The following is a 21,787-nucleotide window of genomic DNA, read 5'->3' as shown; positions in this document are numbered from 1 at the left end:
AATTAAATGATGCAACTTAATAACCAATATAAGTTTAGTAGATTATATGAAGATGAAATAAATCATTTTTAATATAAGTTTCGATTGATTTACACGATTTTGAAAACAGGTTGATATGATTTCACACACGAAAATAAATTTATTCCATAAAACTTATTATTTTTAAATACTATTTCTTCCATCCTTTTTATTGTCATGTCTTCTTTGTGATATGATATTATTAAATTATTAAATGTGAATGAAACCATAAACCCCGACAAGCCACTTGGCGCACGCGCTGACGCGCACCCGCACCAGCCTCTAGTCGGCCAGTCGGGACGAAGCCTCTCGAACGAGCGAGGCCACGAGGTGCCCGCCGCGCCCAGCCGGCCTCGCCGACCGGGCCCGCCGGCCCCTATATAGGCAGGCGCCACTTCCTCCTCGCAACCACCAGACGCCAGTCCACCACCGCTTCCCGTGCAGCGCCCTCCCTCTACGTTCCCCCATTTCCTGTGTTGGCGGCGATGGCGCGGCACTTCGTGCTCAACACCGGCGCCAAGATCCCCTCCGTGGGGCTCGGCACCTGGCAGTCTGACCCCGGCGTCGTTGGCAACGCTGTCTACGCCGCCGTCAAGGTCCGCACAAACCCGCGCCCGCGTCCTGTTTTCTTCTCCCTCCGTTGACTATCCAGATTGCATTCTTTTTTCTCCTCCCTCCTTTATACTATCCCTTTATGAATCCTGTTTCCTGGGATACGGGAGATCTTTCTTCCCCGAGGAATTTCACATGATTGCGTACGGATCTTGCAGGCGGGTTACCGACATATCGATTGTGCCAGAGTTTACGGCAACGAAAAGGAGGTAACAATTTATTAACTAGTTTGTACTCCCCGTCTCCATTTCAAATTATAAGCGGTTTTGGCCTTTCTTTTTACATAAATACTGAGCTTTTAGCTCCCTTTTTTTTGCTACATACTCAGCTTTTAGTTGGTCAGTGGTCACTCACTCATGCGTTCAAAGCGCGTCGGCCAATAGATTTAGTTCCTTATGGTTCTCCCCCCCCCCCCCCCACCCCCCCCCCCCCCTCTTTTTTTGTTATGTATGGCTTGTTATTTATTTCCCTGCACATGCATCTACAAAAACAATGATACAAGTTCTGCAATCTACAAACCATATCCCTCTTTGTGACTTGTGAGAACCACTGCAAAATTCTTATGTCCATTTATTCTACTCCCCCGTTGCAAATTGTAAGTCTACTATGTATCTAGACATAGTGTATAGCTAGGTGCGTAGAAAAAAATGTATCTAGAAATGCTAGAAAGACCTACAATTTGGAATGGATGGAGTACCATTTACATGGTCAAAATATCGCTGTCCAGTAGGCTTAGGGATGTTTGGTTTCTATGGACTAATTTTTAGTTCCTTCATTTTAGTCTCTTTTAGTCTCTAAATTGCTAAATGCAGGACTAAAATAGAGAAATTCCTCTTTTAGTACTATGTTTGACAATTTAGTGACTAAAAAGGACTAAAATAGAGATACTAAAAATTAGTCCATAGAAACCAAACACCCCCTTATAGCGAACCTGACTTAGGGTGTAAATAAAGGCCTGATTTAGGCCTGTTTTGAAGCTCAGTGACCAAACTGACATGCTTTATGGGCTTATGCGATTCGTAGCTCACAAGCAGCATTTACCCCTCTTAGGAAAGTGTTGCCTGCAATATTGTCTCGACTCATATTGCATAACAATTGGAGCAGTGAAAGCCTCATATCATTTTTGGACTGTCCAGATTGGTTTGGCGCTGAAGAAGCTATTTGAAGAGGGTGTAGTGAAGCGAGAAGATCTGTTTATCACCTCTAAGCTATGGTATGATCAAATCTCTGGTTATATTCCAATATTTGTGTCTCATGCATCTCAAGTTGAGTAATTGAAGCTTTCAACCATTAACGTCTATCTGATTTGTGGATGGCTTATGTTTTCAGGAATGATCATCATGCTCCTGAAGATGTGCCTGAGGCACTAAATGACAGCCTGAATGATTTGCAGCTTGAGTACCTGGATCTTTATCTTGTACGCATCTCTAACTTACACTTATATTTCAATACCTGAATTCCTCTGTTGTGGTCTCTATATCATTAACATTTTCCTTTGCGTGCATTGATATTGCTACTTCTATATATTTTCTTTCATTTTTCATTAAGAAAAGTCTCTTTGGCAAGCTGAACTAATTTATACTCAAATGCTAATTATAGTTGCTGGCAAAATTATATGTCACTGACAGTCTATTGCTTGCTATTTCTATGTATGATTTCTAACATGGAAACTGGAAATATGGTTTTCTATGCCATTTATTGAATATATGTGCTCCTACTCTCTGAATTCTGTGTGCTTAATTAGCCATATTACCATATCTCTTTCAAAAAAACCATATTACATCCATGATGGAGTTCCTCCATCCACATGAGTTTGTCTTTTTAGGGTTGTTCTATGTCAAACTATTTAAACTTTGACAAACAATACCTATAATATTAAATTATTTTAAATTAAAAGAATTATATATTATGATAGTTTAATGTCATGATGAATCTAGTAATTTTACTTTTATGTTGTAATATCTTATGAAACATTTGGTATAACCGGTCAAAGTTGATAATGATTGATTTAGGACAAATCCGAAAAGACAAACTCACGTGGATGTAGGGAATATTTGGTATGGATTGACATGGTGTTGTTGATTTCTGGCATGAAATTGTTTATTGTTTCAAGGTCACTTCTGTTGTTTGTTTTTGGCATCTTGAATACATTGCAGAGAATATTATGAAGTTTGTCTTTTATTGTTGTGCAACATTTTTTCTCTGGTACCTTCGGTTTAGCGTTTAATTATTATGATTGCAAGTTAAAACTGTTTAGGTTTTTATATGAACGATTCAATTAAAATCTCTGATCATCTGTGTATTTTGTAGATCCATTGGCCATTTAGAGTCAAGAAGGGAACAAATACCAGCCCTGAAAATTTTGTTACACCTGACTTCCCTGCTACTTGGGGGGCAATGGAAAAGTTATATGATGCTGGCAAAGCTCGCGCTATTGGTGTGAGTAACTTCTCCTCAAAGAAATTGGGTGACTTGCTTGCTGTAGCTCGTGTACCTCCAGCTGTTGATCAGGTGGAATGTCATCCTGGTTGGCAGCAAACTAAGCTCCATAGCTTTTGTCAGTCAACTGGTGTTCATCTAACTGTAAGTCTGATTACCACACATTTCTTTATAACTAAACATGTTAGATTGCTTTTTATGAACAACATTTTTCTATTGTTTTTTAATATGTATGTATGTTACAGGCTTACTCACCACTAGGTTCACCTGGTACAACTTGGATGAATGGTAATGTCCTTAAAGAACCAATAATCATCTCAATAGCTGAGAAACTCGGGAAAACTTCTGCACAAGTGGCTCTGCGCTGGAACATTCAGATGGGTCACAGTGTTCTTCCAAAGAGCACGAATGAAGAAAGGATAAAGCAAAACCTTGATGTTTATGATTGGTCAATTCCAGATGACTTGCTTGCAAAGTTCTCTGAGATTAAGCAGGTATCTGTGTCCTGAGTACCCTTCACAATACTTTAATGAGGATAAAGTTGCTTGATATTTGTTGATTAATAATTGAACTTTATAGGATAAAATACATTTCAAAACTTTACCGTGTTATGTGCTCTTCAGAAATTCATATGATTTATTGTGATAAACAAATCACTTAAAGCATTCTAAATTGCTAGGATTGAGTAGCATTTGCACTTTTTTTTAGCTTCCTTGGAGCTTGGAGCACCACTGGTGCTGTGACAGGAATCTAGTAAAGGTGTCTACTTATTTTTCAAAGAAATAAACACAGCTGCAATTTTTGTTATAAACATATCATTACACATTTAAGTCGAGTTATGTTTCAGCGAGCTGCGCTGTCCCCTGCCCTTAGACACCCACACGCAGTAGTTGAAAATTTGGCCTGGTGCTGTGGTCACAGTTCTCTGGCAGCCTATGATGTTTTTAGAATAATAAGATAAGATTATCAACCCCATGACCGGATTGCCCCTTATTCTTTTTCATAACCACGCTCATCCTTGATCTATGGTGCTCTATGTACAAACTCCATGAGAACTAGTATTGCATCACACCTATTATCTGTAACCCCCGGCCCCAGTGGCGAAACCAGACTATAATAGAAGCCTGGGCACCACATGCAAATCAGCATGATGCCACTTTCTATCTCTCCTTTCGCAACGCATCCAGCTCGATCCCGATACTGCTGCACAGCAACAGAAGCGAGGGGCACGCCGTGGTCTAGAGGAGCGTCAAGTCCTCGCTGTGCTGCTCTTGGTGCTCTCCACCATCTTCGTTTTCTCTGTCTTGTACTCGTCACACTACAGCTAACCAAGCACCGTCAGATAAGAGTTCAAACATCTCGTTGCCGTCAGCAAACACTTTAGCAGCGGGATGTACCATCACGCAGGGCAAGCAGTGCCTTGCCAACAGCGGAGCCCCCGGGCACATGCCTAGGCTGGCTGGACCGTGGCTCCGCCGCTGCCCGGCCCCCTTGTTTATGGCTCGCCAATTCTTTCTTGAAATGCTGCCACAAGATTTACTTATGCTTCATGCCTTGATTACTGAACCTTTCCCTCTGAGATTCTAAAAAAAGAAAAAGAAAAGAAAAGATGTGCGAGTTCAAGAATACTCGCTGTAAGATTTATAAACACATCTTTATAACTTAGGATTTTTTGAATATTGTGATGCTTACCTGGCATGAAGATACTTGTAGATGTTCAACTTCGTGGTATTAAGTGCTGACACATGACCAGTCTGGATAGGATGTTGTTTGATGTTTTATTATTCACGCTGAGTTGAATAGAAGCCAGCCCGCAGCATCAGTCATTTTCGCTTGTTGCTTGTCTATATTGATCAATGTGATTATGTGAACCACTTGATGTCCCTCACGAAAACGTCATCACAACCTGTCATCAATTGTTTTTTTCTAGAAGAATACCAGAAAATTTCTGAGCCTTTTTTCATGCAATCGAGTTCATTAATCAATAATATTGAACTAAAACTCGAGGGAGTATTAATTTGCATCCATCTTGTTTCCTTCAAGACCCTTACACAGCGTGGGTGAATGTGTCTGACAATTTTATTTCGTGATCTTCAGGCTAGGCTACTTAGAGGCAACTTCATTGTTAATCCAGAGAGCGTTTACAAGACCCATGAGGAGCTCTGGGATGGTGAACTTTAAGAAGGACGCCGTTGTCCCTCCTGACTCCTGAGCAGGGAGCAAGCAGCGTTCCATTAGGGCTCGTCAGATCATTTCACCTCCAAAGTTGCTCTTTTGAAATGAAGGTTCAGTGCTCGGAAGCTCTGGTGCCATCCTGTATCACGAACTATTGAGAAATTTGTCGGTGATTTTACTTTGTGCTACGGGATGTGCTGCTGCAGTCTGTCCTAGTGTCAGTTGATTTTTCTGGTAAAACTGTGACCAAATAAGTTAATTCGCCAGGCATCATTACTATTGGAATTTCATCGTTTTATCTCCTCACTATTTTTTTATGCTCCATGTATTCTCTATGATGAGACCCTGTTGAGTAGTTCACTCATATAGGGGGCGTTTGGTTTCTAGGACTAATGTTTAGTCCCTACATTTTATTCTATTTTAGTACTTAAAATGCTAAATACGGAAACTAAGACTCTATTTTAGAGGGTGTTTGGTTTCTGTGGACTAATGTTTAGTCCCTTCATTTTATTCTATTTTAGTGTACAAATTGACAAATATAGAAACTTAAATAGAGTTTTAGTTTCTATATTTTGCAATTTTGGAACTAAAGTGGAATAAAATGTAGGGACTAAAAATTAGTCTATAGAAACCAAACACCCCCTTAGTTTCCGTATTTGACAATATAAGAACTAAAATGAAATAAAATGAAGGACTAAAGATTAGTCTCTAGAAACCAAACACCACTATAGTCACACAAAACACTGTTTTACATTATCCACAGAGTAAGCTGCTGAACGTGCTAAGTGCTAACTTGCGTCGCCTGAAATAGATAACAATTGTGTGAATGGCATGCCACTATGCCAGTGCTGGTGTGGTACCGTGTTGTGAATTGTGATCCTTCCTGCCACTATGCCAGTGCTGGTGTGGTACCGTGTTGTGAATTGTGATCCTTCCCAGACAAGCGGGGCTGCGGGGGTCCCCATTGCTGCTGCGTTGTCCTGTCCCGTTCGGCGCATGGGCAAGCTAGGCTGATCCGAAGCGTTTTGCATCCTTGAAATTTTCGGCACGAGGGTCTGCGTTCCGTCCGTGACCCCACCAAATTCACCGGCCTGCGACCTGCGTGCAAAGTCCCGGATCTCTAATTTTCGCCGGGCAAACGGTCTCGATCGTTTCTACTACCATGCAGATGCAGAACACTAGATTCCGGGCAATGCACAAGCACAACCGACAAGGACAAAACGCAGCCGCGTAGAGTCGTATATGCAGGCTACCAGCGATTGAAATGGGGCCGCGGTTTCGGCGTCGTTATTAGCTCGTTTTTTCTCTTGGCACGCGTGCTCGACAGACTGACTCCATCTGACCGGGACACGTATAGCCGTGCCAGTTGCCGTCCGTTGCCCAAACTGTATCCAGCCCTCTCGGTCTCGGATAGACAGCGACGGAGAGGAGAGCGGCGGGCGGAGAGAAGTGGAGGAAGAAGACGAGGATGGCCACCTATTTCACGCTCAACACCGGGGCTCGCATCCCCTCGGTAGGGCTCGGCACCTACAAGGCCGGACCCGGCGTCGTCGCCGACGCGATCACCGCCGCCGTCAAGGTCCTAGCCTCACCATCGAGCACTTTCTGCTCCGAGCTTTACATCCGCGCGTGTGCTGTTCCGTTTGTTTTGACCTGTGCCCTTGCTTGAGCCCGGGCCTTATTCATCCTGCCTTCTTGCTTGCTTGCTTGTAAACTGCCATGGCAGGCCGGGTACCGGCACATCGACTGCGCGCCGCTATACAAGAACGAGAAGGAGGTAGCTAGCCGCCGCAATCCACGTTCCACCCTGCAATTAAGTATCTTCGATTCACATTTGCGATGGCAGTTCGGTTATAGTTGCGACCACTAACGTGTTCCCAGATCGGCGTTGCTCTGAACAAGCTCTTTGATGACGGCGTCGTCAAGCGAGAAGACCTTTTCATCACCTCAAAGATATGGTACTACCATGGATACTGTGTTACTGCTCTCGTGTCCATCAGTCTCGTAACAACCTGAGCGTCAAGCTACACAGGTGCAGCGATCTCGCACCTGAAGACGTGCCGTTGGCGATCGACATCACCCTGAATGATCTGCAGCTAGATTATCTTGACCTGTACCTGGTAACCTGAATACGTACACTGCAAGAGGCCAAGAGCCAACAGACCCCCTTTCTTTGCTACTACTAATAAACCTCCGGGACCTTCGTAGATACACTGGCCCTTCCAGATAAAGAGAGGCAGCGAGCTCAGTCCAGAGAACTTCGTCCACCTCGACATGCCCAAGACCTGGCAGGCAATGGAGAGGCTGTACGGCTCAGGCAAGGCTCGCGCGGTAGGCGTCAGCAATTTCTCGACCAGGAAGCTGGCCGATCTGCTTGCCGTAGCCCGTGTCACTCCAGCCGTTGATCAGGTGGAGTGTCACCCCGGCTGGCAGCAGGCGAGGCTCAGAGCGTTCTGCTGCTCCAGCGGGGTTCATTTCTCTGTGAGTCTCCCATGGTTTTGAGCCTGCCTGCCATGGCATGTACCATGATTCTGGGCATTTTTTTTTCTCCTTCTCATGTTCTTTTTTCTGCAGGCGTACGCGCCGCTAGGCAGGATGAAAGCCGTCGCCAGTGACCCGGTGGTCGCATCCGTAGCCGAGAGCTTGGGGAAAACTCCGGCACAGGTTGCTCTGCGATGGGGTATCCAGCAGGGCCAGAGCGTGCTTCCCAAAAGCGCCAATGAGTCGAGGTTGAAGGAGAACATTGACCTGTTTGGTTGGTCCATTCCTGATGAGCTGTGCGCCAAGTTTTCTGAAATTGAACAGGTACATATCCTCCCCATTTTTAATTAAGTTATTATTATGCAGGAAGTCATATATCTTTGCAATAATGTCTCTAGCACTCTATCCATATGAACTAGTACTCCTTTTGGTGGGGGAACAGGTTAAGCAAATCAGAAATGACGCGTTTGTGCACCCCCAGAGTATTTACAAAACAATCGACGAACTCTGGGATGGTGAGATCTAAAATGAAGATCATTTTCGGTACGAAATCAATCTGTAACCAGAGTTGAAATTTACGCCAAAAAAGTAGGGATATATGCTTTTGTCTTCCAAGGGGGGAAAAGGCACATGTTTATCTTAAGCACTACTGGCAACAGGCATGTGGTGTGGGTTGCATTTTCGGCAGGGCTGAGTGACGTCAGCATATTGTTGCATTGCAGCAGATCCAATGAAGGGGCCCTTGAGTAAAGCATAGAACGAACAATTTTCATCTGTTGTTGTCGTATGCTCGTTTCATCGATGACTTTGTATGTAGCATTAAGTGTAGTTCTTAAATAACCGAGAAGTCATATCCTGGCCTAGCCAAAGCTTCCATTAATTCAGGATTCAGCACATAGCCGATCATAAAGCTAGCTTTGAGAGCTCTTTGTTCCGGAAACGTTACGAAACGATGAGCAAGCATCGACATTTGCCGGCCTTTAGATAGCCTCAGGCGGCGTGCATCTGCGCTCGCAGAAGCTGATGAGGATGTCCGCACACCGGAAGACGGGTGGTTCGTCGATGCCGCCGGTGGGGGCATGGTTGTGATGGTCATCAAGCTCCAAAATCAATATAGAAAATGGTTTAAAGTCATTTACCTTTCAATCTCTCCCTTTTTGGTTGATGTCAACACATAAACAAAGCAAATATCATATTATGAAAATTGTAACTAGTTTGCAATTTGCTCAAGTATTCATAAGATACTAAGTACAAAGCAGTTCTAAGTGAATATGAGTGTTTTTGACATGATTAACATTTTGGAACACATTTGCACCAGTTGCATTCGATTTTGCAAACTTTTGATAAAATCTTTTCAAACTCATTTTCTTTTGGCCGAAAGTATAGAAATGGAATTTTCACAAGCATTTCTAAGTTTTGAAGAATTCTTCCCCTTGCTTTTGTTTTGGCCAAATAAATGCTCTCCATGAACAAATTCTCACCTTTTAGTTTGAAAACATTTTTCTCCTCTTAGCTGTCAAGAGGGTTTTCTTAAATGAAACAGTACCAATTTGGAAGACTAAAAAGTTTTAAAAAACAAGGTGGTGGTACAGTCCTTTTGCTTTGGCGGTGCGGTTCTTTTGCTTTGGCCTAGTAATTTTCCCCTTTGGCATTGAGCACCAAAAACGAAGAAATTGAGAGGCCTTTCTCAACATGGATATGGATTTTAAGAACTTGAGTTTGAGCAAGGGTGTTTGGTACCAAATGAATGGTAGTGGAAGCAGTCCCTTTGCTCAGCAACAAAGGAAGGATACGGCAGGGCGACGAGGTCGTTGAGGATGTGATCGGCAAGTGCATATCGCTAAAGAGTGAGGAGGATCTGACTCCACCAACAAGGGTTGTGGGAGGATGTTGGGTCCAATATGATGGACATGAGGGATCGGATATTGTGCAACCTGGTGGCCTGAGCGTGAAGAGTAGCGACGTGGTCAGCGTCGAGTTCAGAGGTGAGGGGGCCCTTAGCAGTGGGCGGATGAGCCTCATGAACGACTGGAGGATGCCCGAGGATGAGGTGCTGCGTGGTGGCCATCCGGGCGGTCAGAGCAGCGGCGCTCATGGCATGCTCTGACTCCAGGACGAGTGTCGCGACGCGCTTGTGGTCGCGAGAAGCAGAAACAGCCGCCTGGATGGTGGCGATGGCCGTAACCAGCGCCGAGGAAGCCGGCAGGGAAGCGACGACGTCGGACCATGTATGGGCTGCAAGGGCGGGGAAGCCCGGAGGGGAACCGCGGCGTGGATAGGCAGCGATGGTCGCGTCGGGGAGGGACCGGAGGCTGGCGATGTAGGGGTCCCCTCCGAAAGGGGGCTCGCTGCAGGGGCCGAAGTCAGGGCCGATGCTCATGGGGCAGGCCGACAACAACGAGGGAGGCAGTGAGGGCGGCGCGTGCGGGCTGCGGCAGCCGTGCCTGGACTGGACAGGGAGGCGGCGCCCGCGGCCATGGCCACGTCGGCGGACGCGCTTGAGGGGGAAGGAGGAGGGGCCACCATGGGAAGATCTGGTGGGCTCCGACGGTGATCCGGTTGGCGGTGGCCTGCTGGCGGTTGCGGGGGACAGGGGAGGTAGAGGCGGGCGGGAGCAAGGGTGTTGGGGACTGGGGAGGGAGACGCCGCGGTAGGCGATGTCGACGGTTGGGGGAGGGGCGACCGACGGTGGGGGTGGCCGGCGGCTGCTGCTACTGCAGCAGCTGGAGTGGGGAGGGAGGGGAGAAGTTGAAAACTAATCTAGATCTATGGGGGTGTTTGGTTTTAGAGACTAATTTTTAGTCCCTCTAATTTATTCCACTTTAGTCACTAAATTGTCAAATATGAAAACTAAAATAGAGTTATAGTTTCCATATTTTGCAATTTATAGACTAAAGTGGAATAAAATGGAGGGACTAAAAATTAGTCCCTAGTAACCAAACACTACCTATATCACGTGAGAAACCCTAAACACTAAACGAGTACTCTAACATTCACTAGTCATTTTTGGCACTCAATGTTTCAGCTTACGGGCACCACTCTAAACATATCTTCTTCCTATCATCCCAGTCGGATGGGCAGACCGAACGTCTGAACCAGTGCCTCGAGACATTTCTAAAATGCTTTGTGCACACATGTCCAACCAAATGGTCGCAATGGTTGTCAGTCGCCGAGTACTGGTACAACACCAGCTACAAGTCAGCTTTGGGCCATACTCATTTTGCCGTGCTATATGGGTATGAACCAAAATACTTTGGCATAACTGATGATGCTGTTATTCGGGTTCCTGTTCTAGCGGTCTGGTTGCATGAACGTGTGAGCTCATGACAAAGGTGATCAAGCTACATTTGACAAGAGCTCATGACAGAATGAAGCGGCAAGGTAACAAGCGGCGTTCATAACGTTCCTTTGCTGTTGGAGAGTCAGTATACCTCAAACTTCAGCCGTATATTCAGTCATCGGTTGCTCCTCGTTCCAGCCATAAGCTCTCCTTCAAATTCTTTGGGCCATACAAGATACTTGAGCGCGTGGGTGCAGTGGCTTATCGCCTGCAATTGCCCACTTCCAGTTCGATCCACCTAGTGTTTCGTGTTTCCCAACTGAAATCGCCTTGGGTCGCGACCAAACTTTGGTTCCTAACCTGCCACATAGTGTTCATGCCATACAGGTACCTCTCCAGTTCTTGCAGCGATGGATAATCATGCGTGGCGGTGAACTCATCAACCAAGTGAAGGTCTTGTGGTCCGATATGGATGAAGAACTGGCAACTTAGGAAGATACTGAAGCTCTGCGCGCTAAATTCCCTGGCGCACCAGTTTGGGGGCAAGCTGGCTTTTAAGGTCAGGGCAATGTCAGCAGCTCCAAGGAGAAGGCATCAATGGAGGCTCAATCGGATGCGTTGAAGAAGTCGACAACTGAAGAACCGAACGCGAAGATGGCACAAGCGCGGGAACGACGTCCAAGTATCAAATATAGTGGGCTGCAATGGGCCGTGTAAGTACAAGTGGGCTATGTGTGTTTGGGCCGTGTGAACGACACACCGTGCGGGCGTGGTGTCGGATGTCCTACAGTACTTGGGCACGACGAGAACGCTGGAACGGCATCGAAGAAAATAACAGAAACCATACGCCACTCAGTTTCCCCCTCTTTCAAGTCTTCTTCTACCTTGCCTTTCTTCTGGAAGCTTCCCAGACGCTAAAGTAGCCATGCGTTATTAGCTATCACCGCGAAATAATCATGCCTCGGTCTATGGCATCTAAAGATGCACATAACCAAAGCGTATATTGCATTCTTTTACGTCTCATGACTACATATATCTCCGAGCATAACATACCCATGCTCTTTATTTCAGAAACTGTACGAGTAAAAAGGCGACGAGCAAGCAAGCATCGCCTTGATTATTTAAACCCTGTCGTCTGCATCTTGAGAAAGATGCAAATGGAGCTCCGAACGGAAATTATTTATTGGCAAGGTTATTTGCCCACTTAGATTATAAGTCACGCATCATCATCATCAGTACGACGGGTGCAGCGGCGCTTGCAGAAGTTGACGATCTTGTCCTTGCACACGAAGAGGCCGTCGGAGATGGACAGGGCGCACGCCTTGCAAGCCGGGTGGCAGCCGGTCGTCGACGTGTCCCTGCACTCGCATATCGGCGGCTGCGACCTGGTGCAAATGCCGCACTGGTCGCAGCACGGCCACCGCCTCCTGCTGGCTTCGAGTTCAAGCCCTTCCTCCTCCTCCTCCTCGTGCGCTGCGGTAACCAAAGACCAGGCCGCCGAACCGACCGACCCCCGTCGTTTCAAGTGGTTCTGGCGATGGAGAAATTAAACGAAAGGTCCAAGCCTCACCTTTGCCCAGTGGCAGAGCTACGAGGACGGCGAAGACGGCCAGTGCGACGAGCAGCACCTGGGGCCTCATGCTTCTTTCTCACGTTCTCCTCGAAGGAACCGGTTGCAACAGCTGCTTGGATTTCCCGGGTGTTTTTTTGTTTGTTTCTGCGGTGCTTGCACGCGGCTTTTCGAACGGAAATGAAGGCCTTTATATAGAAGGGGCCGAATTTTTTGCAATTTAGTTATTTCTCTGAAACAATTTTACATTTGAACCCCATAATAATTTAATGTCATTTTTGGACTCTTTACTCGGCATGCCTGATGAGCTGCCGCCGAGGTGCACGCTGGCAGCTGACGTGGCCTAGCTCGGCGCCACGATCTGTGACGCCGAGCTAAAAGATACCTCGGCACTATAGGCCATGGCGCCGAGACGTGTTACCTCAGTGCTATGAGTCATGGCGTCGAGTAAAGATCCAAAAATAACATTAAATCATTTAGGGATCTAAACGTGAAATTATTTCGAAAAAATGTCAAATTGCAAAAAAATCGGAAGAAGGGGCCTCGGTCACCACCTTATGCGCAATGCGCAGCCGTGAGTGCGAGAACTAGTTTGAAAACTCAAATACGCTTACGAGACGTTTAGATCCATTTATTTTAGGGGAATTAAAATTTACTTAATAAAGTAACTAGTTTGAAAACTCAAATACGCTTACGAGACATTTAGATCCATTTATTTTAGAGGAATTAAAATTTACTTAATAAAGTATCTTATTTACTTTGAAATTTGACATTTCACTACTTTTCAAAGTTTAGATATAGACTTATCTCAAATTTATGGAGTGTAGGATGAGAATTAATTTTATATATCATTAGAATTTATTTTTACTCTATAAACTATAGGACGTTTTTCGGCTCACTCCTTTATAGTAAAAATATAACATATAAATATTTCCGATATCTTGTTAATAATAATATACAAATATATTTTATATATAACCGAATTAGTTTAATTGATATGTATCTAAATTACTATTATTAAAATGGAATTTAATTCCAGGGATTCAAACGGGGCATTAGATCCTTACCTTTTATCAGGTAAAAATCCCTAAGAAGTAATCCCTTCGTTTGTTTTTATATGTCGCCCGTTAGTATAAAGTTAAACCGTGCAGCGTCAAATAAATAAAAACAGAGGCAAGTATTATTTAAATAAGATATTTAATTATTTATAGAAGATTTTCTCTTTCTAAGTTTATCTTCTCTTCTTTTAAACTAGCTAAGCGTGACACTGTAACCTCGGCTGCCTTTAGGACAAGAGAGCCTACGTGACCATTGACACAAAACGTACGACACGTGCGAAAAACTTCAGAGATTGGACAGAAGCTGAATGTAACTGAACGTCCACCAACCATTCCTCATCCAAGAACCTTCTTTTTATCACCACCCCAGCTTTAAGGATTACGGGCAGAGCACAATTCACGCTCACATTGCACGTGGAAATTTGACACTGCAAAAGTAGACAGAAACGCCCCCAATACATCAGAAATGGATATGCACCATGTATACACCAGGAACGGATGTGGATGAGCTTAAGGCCATGGGAAAATTAAATCTCTAGGAGCAAAGTTAATGAGCTTAGCTATTTGCCATGTTCACATAATCTTGCGATATCGTAAGAGACAAGTAATACAACGGTTTGGCTTAAAAAAAAGTACTCGAGTGTTTGGCCTTGTTTGGTTGGCTTTTCAGAGCTGATTTCTTTTTCAGAAGCAAAAAGTCTAAGAGAAGAGACCGGTTCTATTTTTTAGAACATTTTTGAAAGCACCTTAGATTTTTTACTCCGCTTTTTAAAATGGGGGAAATAGGTGGAATAAAGATCTACCTCTGTCCTAAAATATTAGTTGTTTTACTCTTGAATTTTATGTCTGTTCAAATAGATGATAATAAATCTAAACACATATATAAAATAAATATATTAACTATTGTTTGAATCAACTAAAAAGGTAAAACATATTTTATTTTGGGACGGAGAGAGCATTTCATATTTATTTCTATATTAGCATGATATCTCATAACTGGCATATCTCGTAGCATTATTTTGATAGCTTGCAGCTTGTAGCCACTACCGGAATTTGGCTCTTTGCCGAGTGCCATATTCTTTGCCGAGTGTTTTATTTCGGGCACTCGGCAAAGAGCTCTTTGCCGAGTGCCACACAAAAAACCCTCGGTAAAAGAAAACACTCGGCGAAGAAGCTCTTTGCCGAGTGTTTTATTTTTGACACTCGACAAAGAGTTTCTTTGCCGAGTGTCTTTTTTTGACACTCGGCAAAGGGCTCTTTGCCGAGTGTCACAAATACAACACTCGGCAAAGAGCTCTTTGCCGAGTGTTTTTTCTCCAACACTAGGCAAAGTCAATTTAAGAATCACATTTTAAAGTAGTAAATTAATTCAAATGAAAAAGTTTTCAACTACAAATTTGTATAACTCATCATGATGTACAATTTATATATTGAACATTTCTTCATATGACAAAATAAAAATAAATTTGTTCATAAAACCCATATCTCTCTCGTATAGTTTATGAAACTACGAGAGAGACATATAGAATTTGTGCATATTGTTAGAACCATCATCTGAGATAAACAAATTACCAAACAACCAAAATAAACTTTGTAGATCTTGAGAAGTTATAGAAGTTTATAGTTGACAACTTTTTCATTTGAAGTCATATTGTCAACGAAAACTACGTCTGAATTTAAAAAATTTAAAATTTGAATTTTGAAAACGACTTCGAAAGGAAAAACCACCAACATGAAAGTTGTAGGTATTGAAGAGTTATGAAACTTTGTAGTTGACAATGTTTTAGTTTGAAATCATCTTGTTATGCAAAACTATGTTTGAATTTTGAAATTTGAATTTTTCAAACTGTCTCGAATGGAAAAACCACCAAAATAAAAGTTGTAGGTCTTGAAATATAATGAAACTTTGTAGTTGACAATTTTTTGATTTGGAATCATCTTATCATTGAAAATTTCGTGTGAAGTTTTTAAATTTAAAATTCAAATTTTATAAACGGTCTCGGATGTAGAAACTATTAAAATAAAACTTTTAGATCTCAAAAAGTTATGCAACTTTATAGTTGGTCATATTTTCAAATAAACTTATTTAGTGCCTTAAATAATCAAATTACTCTCGATTTGTTATAGTATATGGGGAATGGAAACGTAATATAAACATAATTGGTGTAGTAGTGTAGTGGTATAGGAGGGTATGCGCGAGAGAGAGGTTGCGAGTTCGAATCTCACCATTTACAAAACATATAAGTTTGATTCAAAATAATAGTAAAAAATGATAGGGCAACGGGTAAGGTAATAGGGTAGGGTTGTAGAGTTGTTCCTAGAATTTTAAAAATGTTTTGCTGTTTTTTTTTAATTTTTTCGATTCTTAATTTGCCGAGTGTTTTTCTTTGCCGAGTGCTTTTTGACACTCGGCAAAGTCTTTGCCGAGTGTCCGAAAAAAAGCACTCGGCAAAGAACCCTTTGCCGATGAAATCTTTGCCGAGTGTTCTTTGCCGAGTGTTACACTCGGCAAAGGCTTTGCCGAGTGTAAAATAGCCTTTGCCGAGTGTCTTAGACACTCGGCAAAGAACGCGATTCCGGTAGTGAGCAGTTTCTCTCTATAGCTATAGCTTAACTAAACATGCCGTAAATCATTGTAAGGTAGCTTCAACTCCTTTTATTGGAGAATTTTGTTGTTGAGCTACAACTTCTTTTATTATTGAGCTTGGGTCATCGACATACTAGTTGACATTGTGGTCTCTTCATTAAGTCATTGTAAGGTAGCTTCAACTCATTTTATCTTGTCTTTAAGATTTCTCTAGTACCTTTATTCTTCGACTTCGTTTTGGTTTGAAGCTATTTGGTTAAAGCCTAAGTCATTCTCTCTTCCGCTCGGTGTTGTTTTCTTTGCTAGTCTAGCCATTATAACCTTGGGGTTGTGGAGTTTCTCGAGCACACACAAAATATGGGTGCTAGATGTTGGGTTAAATTACTCACTCAAACACCAAAAATGGCACAATAAACTCAAAAAACCATTTACCAATATATATCACGAGGCATTTATATAGTGTCTAGTTTGTTATTCCCTATACAAAGTCTAAAGTATATTTGAACTATTTGCTTATAATTATCCATTAACATAAGTTAATCCGGTCATTCTATCCTAAATACATATTCTAAGCTTCTTCTAGGCATACAATCTTCATGAGAGGATTCATGTACTATGAAGTGAACTGATCTACCTTCTTTTATTGCTGACTTTACTTCGCGTCCTATGAAGCACTATCGGAATCCGGCTCTTTGCCGAGTGCTTTCTATCAGGCACTCGGCAAAGTCCTGCTCGCAGTAACGACCACGTTTACCGAGAGTAGGACACTCGACACAAGTAGACACTCAGCAAAGACAACTTTACCGAGTGCCGAACACTCGGCGAACGGCAGCGCTCGGCAAAGGGTCGTCAGTAGCCGTCTATAGCTGACGACCATTATCTTTGCCGAGCGCCGAGCTTTGGCACTCGGCAAAGAAGCTACTTTGCCTAGTGTCCTGCGTCTAGCACTCGTCAAAGTATGTTTTGCCGAGTGCCATCCTTGGACACTCGGCAAAGTATATATTTTTTATTTTCCCAACCAAACTTTTACTAGGATGTTCCTACACTATATAGACTTACATGTTTCATTTTGGCACAATCATAAAAGTGTTTGCTATAACTATTAGATTTAGTACGTTTAATTGAATTTCTTTGGAATATTCAGATTTGAACTGCAAGTCACTCAAAAAAATGGAAAACCGTGAATGCAAAAATGATATCCATGTTAGGTAATACAAGTTAGGACCGATTTCAGGAGCAGACCATAATTTTCGAGCACCATGCTCACTAAACATGATCGTGAACTTGCCATCAAGTTGTTTAAAAATTATATAAAACAAAAACAAAGTCAGAAAATCATGAAACTTGTCCACATGTCATAATATCATATGTACAAGCGCATCGTACGAGAGAGGAGGTGGTGAGACAACGCGTCAAGGATTATGATGCTGATGCTGAGGTAGCGGATATGTTGAATGACTATCACAAGGCACAGTTCGACGGAGGATGTACGGAGGACGAGCCAGAGCCGACCGCAAGGGCGTTCTACGACATGTTTGACACAGCACAGAAGCCCCTTCATGGCCAGACAAAGTTTCTCAATTGGATGCAATTGGGCGTGTGAAAGTCGCCTAGAGGGGGTGAATAGGGCGAATCTGTTATTTAACAACTTAAGCACAACTACAAGCCGGGTTAGCGTTAGAAATAAGAACGAGTCCGAGAGAGAGCGCAAAAACAAATCGTAAGCAAATAAGAAGTGAGACACAAGGATTTGTTTTACCGAGGTTCGGTTCTCGCAAACCTACTCCCCGTTGAGGTGGTCACAAAGACCGGGTCTCTTTCAACCCTTTCCCTCTCTCAAACGGTCCCTCGGACCGAGTGAGCTTCTCTTCTCAATCAAACGGGAACCAAACTTCCCCGCAAGGACCACCACACAATTGGTGTCTCTTGCCTCGGTTACAATTGAGTTGATCGCAAGAAAGAATGAGAGAAAGAAGCAATCAAGAGCTCAAAAGAGCACAACAAATCTCTCTCTCTAATCACTAGAGCTTTGTGTGGAGTTGGAAGAGGATTTGATCTATTTGGTTGTGTCTAGAATTGAATGCTAGAACTCTTGTAAGTAGTTGGAAGGTGGAAAACTTGGATGACTTGAATGTGGGGTGGTTGGGGGTATTTATAGCCCCAACCACCAAACTTGACTGTTGGTGGAGGCTGTTGTCGCATGGCGCACCGGACAGTCCGGTGCGCCAGCCACGTCACCCGACCGTTAGGGTTCGACCGTTGGAGCTCTGACTGGTGGGGTCGCCTGGCTGTCCGGTGGTGCACTGGACAGGTACTGTAGACTGTCTTGTGCGCCGTCTCGCGCGTGCCTGCCTTCTGCGCGCTCTAGCGCGCATTAAATGCCTATGCAGGTGACCGTTGGCGCTGAAGTAGCCGTTGCTCCGCTGGCACACCGGACAGTCCGATAAATTATAGCGGAGCGCTCTTGGAAATTCCCGAAGGTGAAGAGTTCAGCCTCGAGTGCCCTGGTGCACCGGACACTGTCCGGTGGCACACCGGATAGTCCGGTGCGCCAGACCAGGGGCCTTTCGGGTTGTCTTTTGCTCTCTTGTTTGAACCCTTTTCTTGGTCTTTTTATTGGCTTATTGTGAACCTTTGGCACCTGTGGAACTTATAGACTAGAGCAAACTAGTTAGTCCAAATATTTGTGTTGGGCAATTCAACCACCAAAATCAATTAGAAAATAGGTGTAAGCCTAATTCCCTTTCAATCTCCCCCTTTTTGGTGATTGATGCCAACACAAACCAAAGCAAGTATAGAAGTGCATAATTGAACTAGTTTGCATAATTGAAAGTGCAAAGGTTATTTAGAATTGAGCCAATATAAATTCTCATAAGATATGCATGGATTGTTTCTTTATATTTTACATATTTTGGACCACGCTTGCACCACATGTTTTGTTTTTGCAAATACTTTTGTAAATTGTTTTCAAAGTTCTTTTGCAAAATAGTCAAAGGTAAATGAGTAAGATTTTGAGAAGCATTTTTAAGTTTTGAAATTTTCTCCCCCTGCATCAAATGCTTTTCCTTTGACTAAACAAAACTCCCCCTATATATGATCCTCCTCTTAGTGTTCAAGAGGGTTTTAAGACACAATTTTTTGAAAATACTACTTTCTCCCCCTTTTGAACAAAATAAGATACCAATTTGAAAACATCATTTTTAAAATTTGGTGGTGGTGCGGTCCTTTTGCTTTGGGCTAATACTTTCTCCCCCTTTGGCATGAATCGCCAAAAACAGACACTTTGAGTGAAATATAAGCCCTTTAACTACTTTCTCCCCCTTTGGATAACAAAATATGAGTGAAGATTATACCAAAGTTGGAGAATTGTTTGGAGCGACGGCGAAGGATGAGTCAATGGAGTGGAGTGGAAGCCTTTGTCTTCGCCGAAGACTCCAATTCCCTTTCAATATACCTATGACTTGGTTTGAAATTCACTTGAAAACACATTAGTCATAGCATATAAAAGAGACATGATCAAAGGTATATTAATGAGCTATATGTGCAAAACATCAAAAGAAATTCCTAGAATCAAGAATATTTAGCTCATGCCTAAGTTTGTTAAAAGTTTGTTCATCTAGTGGCTTGGTAAAGATATCGGCTAATTGTTCTTTAGTGTTAATATATGCAATCTCAATATCCCCCTTTTGTTGGTGATCCCTTAGAAAATGATACCGAATGGCTATGTGTTTAGTGCGGCTATGCTCAACGGGATTATCCGCCATGCAGATTGCACTCTCATTATCACATAGAAGAGGAACTTTGGTTAATTTGTAACCATAGTCCCTAAGGGTTTGCCTCATCCAAAGCAATTGCGCGCAACAATGTCCTGCGGCAATATACTCGGCTTCGACGGTAGAAAGAGCTACGAAATTTTGCTTCTTTGAAGCCCAAGACACCAAGGATCTTCCCAAGAACTGGCAAGTCCCCGATGTGCTCTTTCTATTAATTTTACACCCCGCCCAATCGGCATCCGAATAACCAATTAAATCAAATGTGGATCCCCGAGGGTACCAAAGCCCAAACTTAGGAGTATGAACTAAATATCTCAAGATTCGTTTTACGGTCGTAAGGTGAGCTTCCTTAGGGTCGGCTTGGAATCTTGCACACATGCATACATAAAGCATAATATCCGGTCGAGATGCACATAGATAGAGTAAAGAGCCTATCATCGACCGGTATACCTTTTGATCGATGGATTTACCTCCCGTGTCGAGGTCGAGATACCCATTGGTTCCCATGGGTGTCTTGATGGGCTTGGCATCCTTCATTCCAAACTTGTTTAGAATGTCTTGAATATACTTCGTTTGGCTAATGAAGGTGCCCTCTTGGAGTTGCTTCACTTGAAATCCCAAGAAGTACTTCAACTCCCCCATCATAGACATCTCAAATTTTTGTGTCATGATCCTACTAAATTCTTCACATGTAGATTCGTTAGTAGACCCAAAAATAATATCATCGACATAAATTTGGCATACAAACAAATCATTGTCAAGAGTTTTAGTAAATAAAGTAGGATCGGCCTTTCCGACTTTGAAGCCATTAGTGATAAGGAAATCTCTTAGGCATTCATACCATGCTCTTGGGGCTTGCTTAAGCCCATAAAGCGCCTTAGAGAGTTTATAAACATAGTTAGGGTCCATTGAGGAAGGCACTTTTCACGTCCATTTGGTAAAGCTTAAAGCCATGGTAAGTAGCATAGGCAAGTAATATACGAATTGACTCAAGCCTGGCTACGAGTGCATAGGTTTCACCGAAATCCAAACGTTCGACTTGTGAATATCCCTTGGCCACAAGTCGGGCTTTGTTCCTTGTCACCACACCATGCTCATCTTGCTTGTTGCGGAAGACCCACTTGGTTCCTACAACATTTTGATTAGGACGTGGAACTAAATGCCATACCTCATTCCTTGTAAAATTGTTGAGCTCCTCTTGCATCGCCACCACCCAATCCGAATCTTGTAGTGCTTCCTCTACCTTGTGTGGCTCAATATAGGAAACAAAAGAGTAATGCTCACAAAAATGTGCAACACGAGATCTAGTGGTTACCCCCTTATGAATGTCGCCGAGGATGGTGTCGACGGGGTGATCTCGTTGGATTGCTTGGTGGACTCTTGGGTGTGGCGGCCTTGGTTCTTCATCCTCCTTGACTTATCATTTGCATCTCCCCCTTGATCATTGCCATCATCTTGAGGTGGCTCATCTATTTGATCTTCTCCTTCATCAACTTGAGCCTCATCCTCATTTTGAGTTGGTGGAGATGCTTGCGTGGAGGAGGATGGTTGATCTTGTGCATTTGGAGGCTCTTCGAATTCCTTAGGACAAACATCCCCAATGGACATGTTCCATAGCGTGATGCACGGAGCCTCTTCATCACCTATCTCATCAAGATCAACTTGCTCTACTTGAGAGCCGTTAGTCTCATCAAACACAACGTCACAAGAAACTTCAACTAGTCCTGAGGACTTGTTAAAGACTCTGTATGCCCTTGTGTTTGAATCATATCCTAGTAAAAAGCCTTCTACTGT

At 43.2% G+C, this 21,787-nt stretch overlaps 3 protein-coding genes across 7 annotated transcripts; 2 read left to right on the top strand and 1 right to left on the bottom strand.

Annotated features, from left to right (window-relative positions):
• Positions 1-258: 258 nt before the first annotated feature.
• LOC100037812 (Aldose reductase) lies at positions 259-5,768 on the top strand. Of its 2 annotated transcripts, XM_020549423.3 has the most exons (8): positions 268-614; positions 789-839; positions 1,767-1,843; positions 1,960-2,047; positions 2,941-3,069; positions 3,166-3,213; positions 3,315-3,563; positions 5,167-5,566. In XM_020549423.3, exons 1-8 carry the CDS (start codon positions 504-506, stop codon positions 5,248-5,250), a joined length of 837 nt encoding a protein of 278 aa, XP_020405012.1. In that variant the 5' UTR covers positions 268-503; the 3' UTR covers positions 5,251-5,566. The 2 variants fall into 2 exon arrangements, with proteins under 2 accessions (NP_001105982.1, XP_020405012.1); NM_001112512.2 differs by having other exon boundaries at positions 259-614; positions 2,941-3,213; positions 5,167-5,768.
• Positions 5,769-6,519: 751 nt separating this feature from the next.
• Positions 6,520-11,874, top strand: LOC100381673 (uncharacterized). 4 transcript variants are annotated; one of them, XM_008674852.3, is made up of 7 exons: positions 6,566-6,823; positions 6,971-7,021; positions 7,126-7,202; positions 7,277-7,364; positions 7,453-7,725; positions 7,819-8,049; positions 11,393-11,874. In XM_008674852.3, the coding sequence occupies exons 1-7, from the start codon at positions 6,713-6,715 to the stop codon at positions 11,495-11,497; spliced, it is 936 nt and encodes a 311-aa protein (XP_008673074.1). In that variant the 5' UTR covers positions 6,566-6,712; the 3' UTR covers positions 11,498-11,874. The 4 variants fall into 4 exon arrangements, with proteins under 4 accessions (NP_001167957.1, XP_008673074.1, XP_008673076.1 ...); XM_008674854.3 differs by having other exon boundaries at positions 11,377-11,874; XM_008674853.4 differs by lacking the exon at positions 11,393-11,874 and adding an exon at positions 8,168-8,946.
• A 202-nt stretch (positions 11,875-12,076) lies between these two features.
• On the bottom strand, positions 12,077-12,739 carry LOC100281908 (Bowman-Birk type trypsin inhibitor). The gene is made up of 2 exons (NM_001154827.2): positions 12,576-12,739; positions 12,077-12,478 (listed from the first exon to the last, which is right to left on the bottom strand). The coding sequence occupies exons 1-2, from the start codon at positions 12,643-12,645 to the stop codon at positions 12,222-12,224; spliced, it is 327 nt and encodes a 108-aa protein (NP_001148299.2). The 5' UTR covers positions 12,646-12,739; the 3' UTR covers positions 12,077-12,221.
• Between the last annotated feature and the right edge of the window lie 9,048 nt (positions 12,740-21,787).

Source organism: Zea mays, chromosome 3, assembly GCF_902167145.1.
Source record: "Zea mays cultivar B73 chromosome 3, Zm-B73-REFERENCE-NAM-5.0, whole genome shotgun sequence".
Taxonomy (NCBI): domain Eukaryota; kingdom Viridiplantae; phylum Streptophyta; class Magnoliopsida; order Poales; family Poaceae; genus Zea; species Zea mays.
The sequence above is the reverse complement of the archived record's forward strand: the minus strand, read 5'-3'. Positions and strand labels throughout refer to the sequence as shown.

What these genes read in the sequence shown, in the direction of transcription:
- LOC100381673 (XM_008674852.3), top strand. Translation starts at nt 6,713, where the DNA reads ATGGCCACCTATTTCACGCTCAACACCGGGGCTCGCATCCCCTCGGTA. An exon ending in TATACAAGAACGAGAAGGAG is followed by an intron (nt 7,022 to 7,125) that starts GTAGCTAGCCGC and finishes ACGTGTTCCCAG; the next exon opens with ATCGGCGTTGCTCTGAACAA. An exon ending in TTCATCACCTCAAAGATATG is followed by an intron (nt 7,203 to 7,276) that starts GTACTACCATGG and finishes CAAGCTACACAG; the next exon opens with GTGCAGCGATCTCGCACCTG.
- LOC100281908 (NM_001154827.2), bottom strand. Translation starts at nt 12,645, where the DNA reads ATGAGGCCCCAGGTGCTGCTCGTCGCACTGGCCGTCTTCGCCGTCCTC. An exon ending in AGCTCTGCCACTGGGCAAAG is followed by an intron (nt 12,479 to 12,575) that starts GTGAGGCTTGGA and finishes TGGTTACCGCAG; the next exon opens with CGCACGAGGAGGAGGAGGAG.
- LOC100037812 (NM_001112512.2), top strand. Translation starts at nt 504, where the DNA reads ATGGCGCGGCACTTCGTGCTCAACACCGGCGCCAAGATCCCCTCCGTG. An exon ending in CTGTCTACGCCGCCGTCAAG is followed by an intron (nt 615 to 788) that starts GTCCGCACAAAC and finishes CGGATCTTGCAG; the next exon opens with GCGGGTTACCGACATATCGA. An exon ending in AGTTCTCTGAGATTAAGCAG is followed by an intron (nt 3,564 to 5,166) that starts GTATCTGTGTCC and finishes CGTGATCTTCAG; the next exon opens with GCTAGGCTACTTAGAGGCAA.